A 13197-nucleotide genomic window follows, 5' to 3' on the forward strand; every position below is an offset into this window, starting at 1 on the left:
TCTGGCCGTAGTGGCCATTTGGGGGGTGAACCAACGGAAGGAAGACCTTTCTCTCTGTCACTCTCTCTCACTGCCTAACTCTGTCAAAAAAAGAAAAAAAAGAAATAGAAATTACCCATAAGTGTAAAAAGGCATTCAAGTTCACTGATGGAGCGAGAGAAATGTAAACTGTGAAAGTGAGCCGGCCTCATGAAGTTCGTGGAAATGCACATTATGAGAAAAACACACGTGGATGGATTTCAAAAAATGTTTGCATCAACATCGACTTTAATGCCCCTCTCTATGAAGTACCCTTTTTTTTTTTTTTTTGACAGGCAGAATGGATAGTGAGAGAGAGACAGAGAGAAAGGTCTTCCTTCCGTTGGTTCACCCCGGAAATGGCCACTACGGCCGGCACGCTGCCCTGACCTGAAGCCAGGAGCCAGGCGCTTCTCCTGGTCTCCCATGCGGGTGCAGGGCCCAAGGACTTGGGCCATCCTCCACTGCCTTCCCGGGCCATAGCAGAGAGCTGGCCTGGAAGAGGGGCAACCGGGATAGAATCCAGCGCCCCAACCGGGACTAGAACCCGGTGTGCTGGCGCCGCAAGGTGGAGGATTAGCCTGTTAAGCCACGGCACCGGCCTTGAAGTACCCTTATAGTGAAACGTCTGGCAAGAAAATTTTCAGAAAAGCAAAAAAAAAAAAAAAAAAAAAAAAAATTCAGCATGTTCATGGCACTGTGAACTTGGCGCTACAGCCTACAGGGAGGATGGCTTGAAGGTGGGCCGAGGGGCAGTTTGACCAGTGGCATGAAGTCCTCAAATATGCCTGCCACTGTCTAGGCTTTTTCCTTAAAAAGGCAAAACCATGGGACTGGCATGGTGGGTTGGCTTACCGCTTACCGCCTGCAACACCAGCATCCCCTATGGGCGCTGGTTCAAGTCCCGGCTGCTCCACTTCCGATCCAGCTCCCTACTGATGTGCTGCAAAAGCAGCAGAAGATGGCCCAGGTGCTTGGGCCTCTGCACCCACGTGGGAGACCAGCTCCTGGCTTCAACCTGTCCCAGCCCTGGCTGTTGCAGCCATTTGGGGAGTGAACCAGAGGATGAATGACCTCTCTCTCTCTGTCTTTCCTCTCTCTCTAACTCTGATTTTCAACTAAATCAACAAATCCATTTTTTTAAAAAAGGCACAACCATGATTATTATTACATATTTGTCCCAATGGATGCTTCTCCCAGACGCTTATGATAGAGAAAAATGAGCACTTAAATGTCCTAATAAGAAATCACTTAGGGGCCGGTGCTGTGGCACAGCAGGCTAAGCTTCCACCCACGGCACTGGCATCCCATATGGACGCCAGTTTGAGTCCCAGCTGCTCCACTTCCGATCCAGCTCTCTGCTATGGCCTGGGAAAGCAGTAGAAGATGGGCCAAGTCCTTGGGCCCCTGCACCCATGTGGGAGACCCAGACGAAGCTCTTGGCTCCTGGCTTCAGTTCAGCCCAGCTCCAGCTGTTGCAGCCATTTGGGAGTGAACCAGTGGATGGAAGACCTTTCTGTCTCTCCCTCTCTCTAACTCAACATCTCAAGTGAATAAATAGATCTTTTAAAAAATAAAAAGAGAAAAAAATATATAAAGAAATTATTTAAATATATAGGCATATGCAGCCAGCACAGACTAGAGATACAATGAGACACATGTATATTTAATAACACAAAACATATGACACAGATAAGATCCTACCGAGACAAATTTCGTATATTTTCGAGTGACATTGAGCTACAGACAGGTGTGTACTGAGGCTGTCGTTTACGTGGGACTGTGTCAGAAGGCTAGATGCTGAAAGTGTTGCCAGTCCTCCTCTGAAGACGGGAACGCTCAGTAACTTCACTTCTTGGTGCTTTTTTGGATTAGCCCAAAATAAATCACAAAACCTTTGTTTATCGGTTTGAATAGATTGGCCTTGGCACCAGGAGGTGACTGCCACCGTGGGGTGGGCTGCACGAAGACACACAGAGCCCTGCTGTCTGCCGGCTCTCTCCCCAGGTGCTTGCAGTGGCCAGGACTGGGCGGAGGCCAAAGCCGGGACTGGCAACACCTGAGCCAGCACTGCTGCCTCCCTGGGTCTGCATTAGCAGGGAGCTGGAGTCAGGTGCTGGAGCCGGGTATCAACCCAGACATGGCTTCCTAATTGCTAGGTTCCTTTTTTTTTTTTTTTTTTTTTTTTTTTTAGGATGAAGGTCAAGGTCAGAGCTAGAGCAAGGCGAACTGCCAGCATGTGGGGATGAGCGCGAGGGGATGGATGAGAAAGGGGCTGAGCAGCACTGAGGACCCCAGGGAGGCAGGTGAGCCCCTAATCAATATGGATGCAACATTTACTCCAGAAGCCCTGGGCCCCTGGATTTCACGGGCAGCTTCGCGTAAGCCAGGCGTCTGCCTGGAGGTGGTACCTGCTAATGAGAGCACAGTTCAGGGGTAACTGGGGGGCCCCGAGGCCAAGCAGCATGGGGAGGTGGGCTCCCGAGGGGCCATCAGACAGGGAGGAAGGGGTAAGTCTCATGTCTGCTATCCGTGAGCATCAAATCGGGGCCAACGGGCAGCCACAGGGGGCACGGGGTTGGACATGATGGCTTGGTCTGGTCAGGGGCTGGGCTGTCACTGGCTGACACCCAGCTGTGTGTCAGGGCAGGTAGAAGGCAGGTGCATGCTGCTGTCCACTGCCATCCTGGAGGGTCTCAGACGGCCAGCCGACGGGGCGCCTGAGTGTACCAGCTGGTGCTGAGCGCTTCAAGCAGACTAACCCCGGTTCCCCTGCTCTGCACTCCCCCCGCTGGGCTCCCAGCCCCCCCAACCACATCCCATCCGGCTGGCCTCCTCTCCCCGTGCACCCCGTACTTACGGAGAAGGACCTTCCCGCCAGGTTGGAGGACTTGATGACCTCCGTCACGCTGACATGCAGACACGTGTGGTCTGTCACCGGAGCAGCAGCAGCGGGGCAGAGCGGGGTCCCTGCGACTGAATGAGTTGGGGGAGGGGGAGACGGCTGTGATTGGGTCTCCAGGGAGGTAGGGGAGTTAGAGACCCCAGGCCCTAAGCCAACCTCAGGGAGCCCACAGTGTCCCTTCCTGCTGCCACACCCCGCTGGGACCCCACTTCCTGGTTCCTCCTGGGGCCTAGCTAAGGTTCACTTTCTTCCTCCTTATTCATTTCTGTCCCCTGGAACATTCACAAAGTTTCTGTGTTAATCTCAGCAGGCAGTACACTACTTCTTGTTTTTTTCTTTGTGTCAAATGCCAAGACGTGAAGGTGCTCTGGTGCCCCCCTACGTCAAATGCACAGCACACAGAGAGGTGCGCCGATGGGATGCTGGCCAAGCTGTGACACTACAGGCGGAGTAATTGCCTGAAGTTGCACAGGAGAGGAGGGGTCAGAGTTGGCTTCCTCATAAGTATTCTGGCCTGGCCGATGTGTATATTCACTCAGAATTTCTTCTAGAAAATTCTAAATTCAGGGCCGGCACTGTGGCGTACGTAGCAGGTTGAGCCTCTGCCTGTGGTGCCAGCATCCCATATGGCCACCAAGTCCCAGCTCCCTGCTAGTGGCCTGGGAAAGCAGTAGAGGATGGCCCAAGTGCTTGGGTCCTGGCACCCATGTCGGAGACCCAGAAGATCCTGGCTCCTGGCTCTGGCTTTGGACCAGCTCAACTCCAGCTGTTGCAGCCATTTGGGGAGTGAATCAGCAGATGGAAGACCTTTCCCTCTGTCTTTAAAAAAATTATAAATGTACTCACTCAACTTTAAAAACAAATTTTGGAACAAAAGGGGGGCCAGCATTGTGGCATAGAGGGTAAAGCTGCACCATATGGGTGCCGGTTCGAGTCCCGGCTGCTCCACTTCCAATCCAGCTCCCTGCTAATGCACCTGGGAAAGCTGTGAAGATAGCCCAAGTGCTTGGGCTCCTGTACTCATGTGAGAGACCTGGAAGAAGCTCCTGGCTCCTGGCTTCAGCCTGGCCCAGCCCTGGCTATTGTGACCATCTTGAGAGTGAACCAGCAGATGGAAGATCTCTGTCTTTCTCTCTCTCTTTCAAATAAGTAAATCAGTTTTTTGAAGAAAAAAATTTTGGGGTGTAAGGTGACACCTCATTTATTTAGCAAGTGTTTGTTGAGTGCCTACCACGTGTCAGGACAGAGGCTAGGGCGCGGAACCAAATGTACAGCTGCCTGGGGGGCTTTCTCTTCTGCTCTGAAATGATCTGCAGACATCAGGGGGCGACGTCCCTTGGGTCTGGGAGGGGGGCAGCGAGGTGCAGCGCTGGGAAGGCCTGGGTCTGAGTCCCCTTCCGACTCTTCCTCACAGAGGGGAACCTGGGTGAGTTATTCTCTTTGCTTCGATTTCCTTTCCAGTAAGAAGTGGCTAACGCCAAGAAAACGGCACGAACACACTTAAAAGCGCTTGTGCATCTAGCACGTTGCCTGGCCTCTGCTAACACATGCTGTGGGGGATGGTCCATGTTGGCATCTTTCCCTTTCCCCTGGGAGACCAGGGATCTCACAGTAGGAGCTAATATTTCTATTTGCACAGAAATTGTTGGTCTTTGATGGTTTATATGTTTTTTTTAAAGTGACATTAAAAATCTCAAATTTCCAAACAGATTATAGCCACCTGTACCCCCAGCCCTAGGGTGCCTCTACCTTCCAGCTGTGATACCCCAGCTGCCAGAGGCTCAGTCCAGGGGCCAAGGTCAGAGTCTGGGTTGCTCAACAGTGAACCAGCTGGGCGTAGAGGCCCTGTGGCACTCTGGCCAGCACCAGGCCCAGCCCTGAGCCCAGCTCCATCCCTTGATGGGAAGGGGTGATGTGAGAGGCCTCCCTCTTGGGATCCCCCATACCCCACCCACCCTGACTTTCCCCTTCTTGTCCCCAGCTCCTCACCTTCAGTGTCACCAGCCGGGATGGCTTTCAGGACCAGCCCAGTGCTCCGCAGGGAGACAGTGACCTCCCGGGGTCTGTGGCTGAGCAAGGCCTGGGAGAGGGCATAGAGGAAAATATGGGGTCCTCAGGGCGTTCCCTCTGCCCCAAGCAGCCTCACACCCATGGTCTCACCTCTGTCCTCTGCTTCCTGCCCCTGCACCTGCCCCCGCTCCTGCCCCAAGAGTCTGCATCACTGATGCCCACTAAGGGGCTAGCAGGTAGAGGCTCACGGTGCTCCTGGCCAGGAGCATCTAATCAGCCTCCGGACCCCAGGGAGATGGGTTTGAGCTTCCGCTCATCTGGTGGGGAGGGTGGTTTTGAGCCAGGGGTCAGCCTCCGGTCCCTTCCCGGGGTCATCTGCTTGCTTGCTTGGTGACCTTGCAGAGAGCCTTGAAGGCTGGGAGATGGAGAGTGGGGGGTGGGCAACTTCAACCCAAGGGACAGAGAGTTCCTTTGGCTCCAGCTGCATCCCACCTGCCCCCCCTGCCCCCAGTCTGCCCTCTGGCTGCCTCTGTGCAGCCTCCCTCCCAGCCTCGCCCAAGCACACTGACCTTTTGGTAGCACATGGATAGCTCAGCCCCCAGGCTCTCGGCCACACCTCGCCTCCTGGGGGAAAACCCATCTGGGGGAAGATCAGAGGGGTGAGGTGTGAAGCCCCTGGTGCTAGTTCCCTGCACCTCTCCCCAGGTACAAGGTCAGACCTGGGGCGGGGTGGGGGGAACGGGACACATGGGCAGCCCTGGTACCCAGCAGGGGGTCAGGCCGAGGGGATGAGGGTGGCATTAGGGGTGGGGGGAGGAGCCAAGTTTTGGGGAAGCTGGGCCCAGGGGAGCTTTGGAAAAAGGGAGGTAGAAGCTCACCTTTGGGGGACTTGGAGTCTTGGATCTTGGCCTTCAGCTCGGTGAGAAAAACATCCTCCACCGGGTCTTGGCTGGGGTCGCTGAAGAAGATCTGGAGGGGCGAAGGGCAGGGGTGGCTTGGAGAAGGCTCCCCACCTGACCTGCTCTGCACAAGGGGCAGAAGCCTGGTGGGTGTCCCTCCCCGCCTGCAGAGTTGCGGCACAAGATTGCCTAAGGTGGCTCTGGATCTGTCTGTATCCATGGTGATGCAATCCATTTAGAGGTAGTGCCAAGGAGTATGACCTGTAACCACTGCTGGCTAAGGGGGAGGCAGGGAGACCCCAGTGGGGATCCAGGAGCTGGGAGAGACCAGGTGTGTCTGGGGCTATGGAGGAAGTCTGGGCAGGCAGTGTGGAGGAGTGGCCAAAGGGTTTTGAGAACAGGGATGTGAGAAAGAGAAAAGCAGCCCTGGGAACCAGGAGCTGGCCAGTGCTCCCAGCAGGTCCATGGTGTCCTGTTGACCAGGGACAGTATCACAGATGCCACCTTCATAAGGCAAGGCAGCTCTGTGACCGGGATGGAATAAGACGGAAGCCAGGGGGCGATGCTGTGGTGTAGCAGGTAAAGCCACTGCCTGCAGTGTTGGCATCCCACATGTGTACTGGTTCGAGTCCTGGCTGTTCCACTTCTGAACCAGCTCTCTGCTATGGCCTGGGAAAGCAGTAGAAGATGGCCCAACCCCTTGGGCCCCTGCACCCACATGGGAGACCTGGAAGAAGCTCCTGGCTCCTGGCTCCAGAACTGCCCAGCTCTGGCCATTGTGGCCAATTAGGGAATGAGCCAGTGGATGGAAGACCTCTCTCTCTCTTTCTTCTCTCTGTCTCTAGCTCTCTGTAACTCTGCCTTTCAAATAAATAAATAATAACAAAAACAAAACAAACAAGATGGAAGCCAGACCCCTGCACAGCCATGTGCGATACAGACACAGCCATCCTCTCACTGTCCCATCACAGCAAACCTTGCTAGTGCAAGACATGTGTGATGACAAAGGAAAGTTTTTTGCTGGATGGGTATTGTGGTGCAGCAGTTCAGTTGCCACCTGGGACGCCAGCACCCCATGCCGGAGCACCTGGTTCCAGCCCCAGCTACTGCGCTTCTGATCCAGTTTCCTGCCCTGGGAGGCAGCAGATGACAGCTCAAGTTAGTTGGGTCCCTGCCATCCACACGGGAGACCCAGACGGAGTCCCTGGCTCCTGGATTTGGCCCTGCCCAGCCCTGGCTGTTGCAGGCATTAGGGGAGTGAACCAAGGGAAGAAAGGCCTTTCTCTCTCTCTCTCCCTCTCCTTCCCTCCCTCCCTCCTTCTCTCCCTCTCCTCTCCCTCTCTCTCCCCCCTACCCTGACCCTGTGCCTTTCAATAAAAATGAAAACAAAAATTAGAAAAAAAAAACATTTTCTGTACCAAAATAAATATTTTTTTAAAAAAAGATTTTGAAAATCAGAGTTACAGAGAGAAAGAAAGAGAGAGAGAGAGAGAGAGAGAGAGAGAGAGAGAGAATCTTCTGTTTCACTCCCCACATAGCTGCAATGGTCATTGCTGGGCCAGGCTGGAGCCAGATCCCAGGAGCTTCCTCTGGGTCTCCCACATGGAGGCAGGGGCCCAAGGACTTGTGCTATCTTGCACTGTTTTTCCCAGGCCATTAGCAGGGAGCTAGATTGGAAGCAGAGCAGCCAGGACATGAACTGGTGCCCATAAGGGATGCCAGCATTGCAGGCTAGTGGCTCTATCTGTTATGCCACAATGCTGGCCCCAAGAAACTTTTTAAATTCAATTTTCCATGAACTTTTTGAAGTCCCCTCCTATGGGGCCAGCTGACTCCCCGGCCTTGTCAATAAGAATGATGGAGATGTCCAGGCGAGGAGTCAGCCCCGTTCCCTGCCAGCACCCAGCTGAGTGCAGAGCTGTACTTCTGGGAGCCCACATCCCAGAACAAGCTCTTGTTAGCATCCTCCTGCCGAGACACCCCATGGCTCCCCCTGCTGTGTGTCCCCTGTATTGTGCACCCAGGGGTGCCCTAGTGGCATTGACGGAGGGCTCAGATGGATGCCAATCTTCCCTTTTAAATGAGTTGCATTGTTGAGCTACTACCTTGAGAGGCTTTTCTTGATTCGTTTTGCATTTTGGAAATCAGGGAACTGGGCTCCATGCTGCCTGTAGCTCAAAACCAGGAGGTGGTAAAGATTGCAGAGTGGAGAATGGGAGTTCCGTAGGACAGGAAAGCAGAGGCAGAGCGGCCATGAGAAGTCAGTCCCAGGACCTGGTGCTCATAGAAACCTCAGGCAGAAGGGCTGGAGGCAGTGCTGAGAACGTGGGATCAGAGTCAAGCAAACAGAGATTCTTTTTATTATTATTATTATTATTATTATTTTGACAGGCAGAGTGGACAGTGAGAGAGAGAGAGACAGAGAGAAAGGTCTTCCTTTGCCGTTGGTTCACCCTCCAATGGCTGCTGCGGCCGGCGCACCGCACCGTTCCAATGGCAGGAGCCAGGTGCTTCTCCTGGTCTCCCATGGGGTGCAGGGCCCAAGCACTTGGGTCATCCTCCACTGCACTCCCTGGCCACAGCAGAGAGCTGGCCTGGAAGAGGGGCAACCGGGACAGAATCTGGTGCCCCAACCGGGACTAGAACCCAGTGTGCCAGCGCTGCAAGGTGGAGGATTAGCCTATTGAGCCGCAGCACAGGCCAGAGATTCATAAAGTTTCAAAAAATCGTATTTATTTGAAAGAGAGACATGGAAAGAGAGGGACAGAAAGACACACAGAGATCGCTCATCCGCTGATTCACTCCCTCAATGCCTGCAACAGCTAAGCCAGCTGCCAGAACTCCATCTGGGTCTCCCACGTGAGTGCAGGGATCCAACTGTCGGAGCCATCAGCACCTGCTGCCTCCCAGGGTGTGTGTATTAGCTGGAAGCTGGACTTGGAAGTGAAGCCGGGACTTGAACACCCAGGCACTCTGATGGCATGGTAGTTTTTTTGTTTTTGTTTTTTTTTTTTTTTTTTTTTTGCTTGTCTACCTCCTGGCCTTCATTTTACCCTCGTCTTCCTTCATCTCTGTATTTTTCTACTCCTTTGAGTTTTCACAAGAATCCTATGGCCAAGGAAGATAATTATTTCCATTTTAAATAAGGAGGAAAAATTGGTTTTTGGTTGGTGGGGCTGCCCATGATCACCTAGGTTGCTGGGTGGGGAACCACAAATGTTTTACCAGTCCATGTTGTCTCACTGCACACACATTCCACCAGCCAATCCCCTGGACCACACTGATTCACACACACACACACACAGTTTCTGGTGCTAACAGCAAGAGATTCCAGGACAAACAAACACAGCCCCTCATCTGCAGGTGCCAGGCAGATCATCAGACAAGAGCAGCTGGGGAGGAGCCGCAGGACCCTCCTCTAAGGGCGGAACTAAGGAAGCTGCTCTCTGAGACCCAGCCAGGATGGGTTTGTGGGTGCAGCATCCTGACACCACAGGAGCCCAGCCCCCCACAAAGGTCGGCAGCTCCTAGATGTCCATCACAAATGCCGATCACGAGTGTCATGGGCCACGTCGCCAGCAAATGCCCCTCGTGCCCCAAGCCAGGAGGAAAGGGGGCCATGTGCTCTCTCTGCTGCCCGCTCCTCCTTGGAACATCTTTCAATAAACGTTTGCTCTCTGAACTGCAGTTCCTTACTTGTCAGGGAAGGAATGGAGGAGAGCCAGCCGGTCGCGGGGACAGGGGGACACCTGGCTTTGGTGGGGAGCGGCACCTGCCTGAAGGGGAGCATCGCATAGTGGAACAGAGCAGGCCAGGCCAGGCTGGGCCTAGAGCATTGCAGGAGCTCAGAGGCAAAGCCCAGACCCCAGCTGGGGCCGAGGGGCTGAGAGGGTGGGGCAAAACAAGAGTGGGTGGGGCAAGAGTCAGGGGCGGGTCAGCATCGGGAAGCCGGGCATCACGCTTGCATTTTTGTAATCGTGACGCGAAGGCAGATGGGGACCTGGGTACCCGGCATGGAAGCCGGGCTCAGTTAGATAATTGGCAAGACCAGAGCTCGCCTACCAGGGTTTGAGGATCAAACCAGAGAGAAGGAACAGGAGAACTCTCGCCCTCAGTGGGGATGTGGGACCCGCCTCCTGGGGCACAGGCATGGTGTAGGCACCAGCACGTGGGAAGAGGGGAAGGTTTCCAGGCTCACAAAGGCGGATCAGCAACTGCTGCTGACCCTCTCCTCACCGAGAGGCGGGGGGAGGGAGAGAGCTCGAAACAGCCCTGAGGACACGATGCTGTTTGAGTTCTCCAGACCAGCTTTTATGAAGCCACCATCGGTCCTGGACAAAGTGAGCAATTACAGTACCTTTTTCTTTCTTCCTTAAACTAGTTTTTTTTTAAAAAAAAGATTTTTATGACCTGCAATCGAAAGGAACCTCCAAAACAGAACTGAGGAGCAAGAAGGGACTGGGGAGACTTTGGTCAAAGGATACAGAATTCCAGCTAGACAGGAATGAGTTACTAAGAGAATAGATTTTTAAGCGTTCTCACCACAAAAAATTAGCATAGGAGGTAATGAATATGTAAATTAGCTCAATTTAGACATTCTACAACGTAGACATTTTTCATAACGATATGTGCTCAGTGCACGTATATACAATTTCTGTTTGTCAATTTAAAAAAAGAGTCTCACTTATGCTAAATCATATTTGCAAATGGGAATTATTCCCTAATGCCTATTTCCTGTTGCTGGATATTATATCCTGCAGGGTAGGTAGGGCAGGAGATGATAGTAGATTTTTAATACTATCTGACCAAATCTGTCAATGAGGACTCTTAAGACAACTCAAAAAAAGTGAATTACTCACTCCAGATTCACTTATGACCTCAGCTGGTCCAGCCACTCAGCTATGAAGCAGAGCTATCGTCCAACACTTCGAATCAAAGCAGAACTACAAAAGAGTCTTCCAGACACAACAAGAACTGGGAGTGGAGGCCGGCGCCGTGGCTCACTTGATTAATCCTCTGCCTGTGGCACTGGCATCCCATATGGGTGCAGGGTTCTAGTCCCGGTTGCCCCTCTTCCAGTCCAGCTCTCTGCTATGGCCCGGGAGGGCAGTGGAGGATGGCCCAAGTGCTTGGGCCCTGCACCCGCATGGGAGACCAGGAGGAAGCACCTGGCTCCTGGCTTCGGATCGGCCCAGCTCCGGCCGTAGTGGCCATTTAAGGAATGATCCAGTGGATGGGAGATGTCTCAATGCCTCTCTGTAACGCTGCCTTTCAAATAAACAAATACATCTTTTAAAAATCTTTTTAAATTATTGTTTATTTGAGAGATGGGGTGGGGGTGGAGAGAGAGAGGGTCCCATTCACTGGTTCATTCTTCAAATGTCCACAGCACCTGAGTCTGGGCCATACTGAAGCTGGGAACCCAGTCTGGGTCTCCCACATGGGAGGCAGGGACCCAACTACTTGAGCCATCACCTGCCGCCTCCCAGGGTCTGCACTGGTCAGGAAACAGCTGGAAATCAAACCGGGGAACCAGACTCCAACAAGGGACACAGGGGTGTCTGCCATGAGGCTGGACGCCTGCTCTCTTCCCCAGGGGAGGTGGGTGGGGAAAGGCACTGGCTGAAGGGAGGGGCTTGAGCAGGGTGGTGGCAGCCACGGTTGCAGAGGGAGAGGGAGCTGCCCTGGGGGGTGGGCCCCAGGAATGTGGGGAGACATCAAGCCAGGGCGTTTTGGATTTGTTTTCCCAGGAGCTACTCAGGAGCCCAAGGGTGGCCAAAAACAAGACCCATCACGGCAGGGATCCCCCAGGCTTGGGTGCTGCTGGGATGCAGAGGGTAGGGAAGGAGTACAAGCCGGGCAGGAGGGACCCGTGAGAGAGGGGTTGGGGAGCAAGCGGCCCGGCAGAGGAAGCAAGGCAGCCGGGATGGGTGGGTGTGAGAAGACAAAGGGGCCTGCAGGTCTGCGTGAGGGTGATGGGAGGTGTGGCGCAAGGAGGAGACCGCCTCGGAGTGACGGGAGTCGGTGAGCAGAGACAGAAAACGGAGTGTAGTCTCAGCAGCGTAGCCCTGGCTAGCTTGGGTTTGAGTTCCTGGGAGTTAAGAACCACGTGATTCATCTGGACGGGAAGATGACACGGCCAACAACCCAGAGCACCTGCTCATGGCCCCTGCCTGCAGCCCGCTGGGCCAGGATCTCCCAGGAGCCGGGGCATTGCGGCTGCAGGGTCCTGGGGTCCGGCGGGCTGTCCCATTACCCTTGGGGCCCCGGGTGGGAGGCTGACCTTGACCGTGTAGATCTGGAAGTAGACGGGGTGGGTGCCCATGCGGACGTAGTAGGTGATGCCATCCAGGATGAAGGGGTCCACAGCCCGGGAGGTGTCCAGGGAGGGAGGCTGTGGGGAAGACAACAGTGTCCTCAGCCAGGTGGGAGGGGCCACTTTCCTGGCAGAAGGAGCAAGGCCCCACATGCTCTCTGTGATGCACAAACCCAGCTGGTCTTTGCACACATTCAGCCCTTTGCCTGAGTGTCAATCCCAGGTGAAATACACCTGCTGGGCCCCCATCTCCCCGGGGGAACCTGATTCACATCAGTCTCACAAAGTCACAATAAGCCACACAAATGGTTCATTATAAGGAGAGGGAATAGGCGGGGAGCGGGGGAGACCCAAATTTGACAGGTGTGTTGGCTGGGAAAAGAAACCACCCAAGAGGCCTGCAGCAAAGGTGGCTCCTGTAAGATCTTTCAGGTTTCGGGGGCACAAAGCAGCCCTGTGTGTGTGCAAAGGTCCTGTTGGAGAAGGCATCATTCAGAGAACACGCACCGCCCTGAATCACACACGTAAGATGTCCAAATCATTCGGACGATAAAGCGAAACGGACAGCTCAGTAGAATACCGAGCTAAACAGATAAATAGGGGAAAGACGGTGCATTTTGTAATGTGTGTGGTTTTTTTTTACAATTGAAAAGATCTCAAATAAATAAAAAGCAGAGCTCCCTCTGCTACGACTGTTAACCAGATATAACGAGAGGAAGAAGCCCTGGCTAACAGCAAGAATCGTTGTCAAACGTGAGGCAGAGGTTTAGCAAGGAATGCAGAGACACTGGCTGATGGAAGCTGTAGGGGATACAAGAAGACGTTAATAATGGAAAGTCGGATCATGCTCTCTTAGAAGGCAATGCACTAGGGGCCACCTGCCATGCTGGCATCCCATAGGGGTGCCGGTTCGAGTCCCAGCTGCTCCTCTTCCTATCCAGCTCTCTGCTGTGGCTTGGGAAAACAGCAGAAGGTGGCCCAGGAGCTTGGGCCCCTGCGCCCATGTGGGAGACCCAGAAGAAGCTCCCAGCTCCTAGCTTCGGATCAGC

The 13197-nt window shown here is 53.8% G+C and overlaps 1 protein-coding gene across 1 annotated transcript in view; it reads right to left on the reverse strand.

Moving 5' to 3' along the window:
* Positions 1-13197, reverse strand: part of PIK3R6 (phosphoinositide-3-kinase regulatory subunit 6) — a 33454-nt gene that overhangs the window by 5256 nt on the left and 15001 nt on the right. Inside the window, exons 13-17 of the mRNA XM_062174933.1 lie at positions 12116-12226; positions 5812-5902; positions 5503-5573; positions 4913-5003; positions 2879-2994 (exon numbers count right to left, since the gene is read on the reverse strand). Coding sequence (XP_062030917.1) covers positions 2879-2994; positions 4913-5003; positions 5503-5573; positions 5812-5902; positions 12116-12226 — 480 coding nt within the window. The remainder of the gene's footprint in view (positions 1-2878; positions 2995-4912; positions 5004-5502; positions 5574-5811; positions 5903-12115; positions 12227-13197) is intronic.

Source organism: Lepus europaeus, chromosome 18 (assembly GCF_033115175.1).
Source record: "Lepus europaeus isolate LE1 chromosome 18, mLepTim1.pri, whole genome shotgun sequence".
Lineage (NCBI taxonomy): Eukaryota > Metazoa > Chordata > Mammalia > Lagomorpha > Leporidae > Lepus > Lepus europaeus.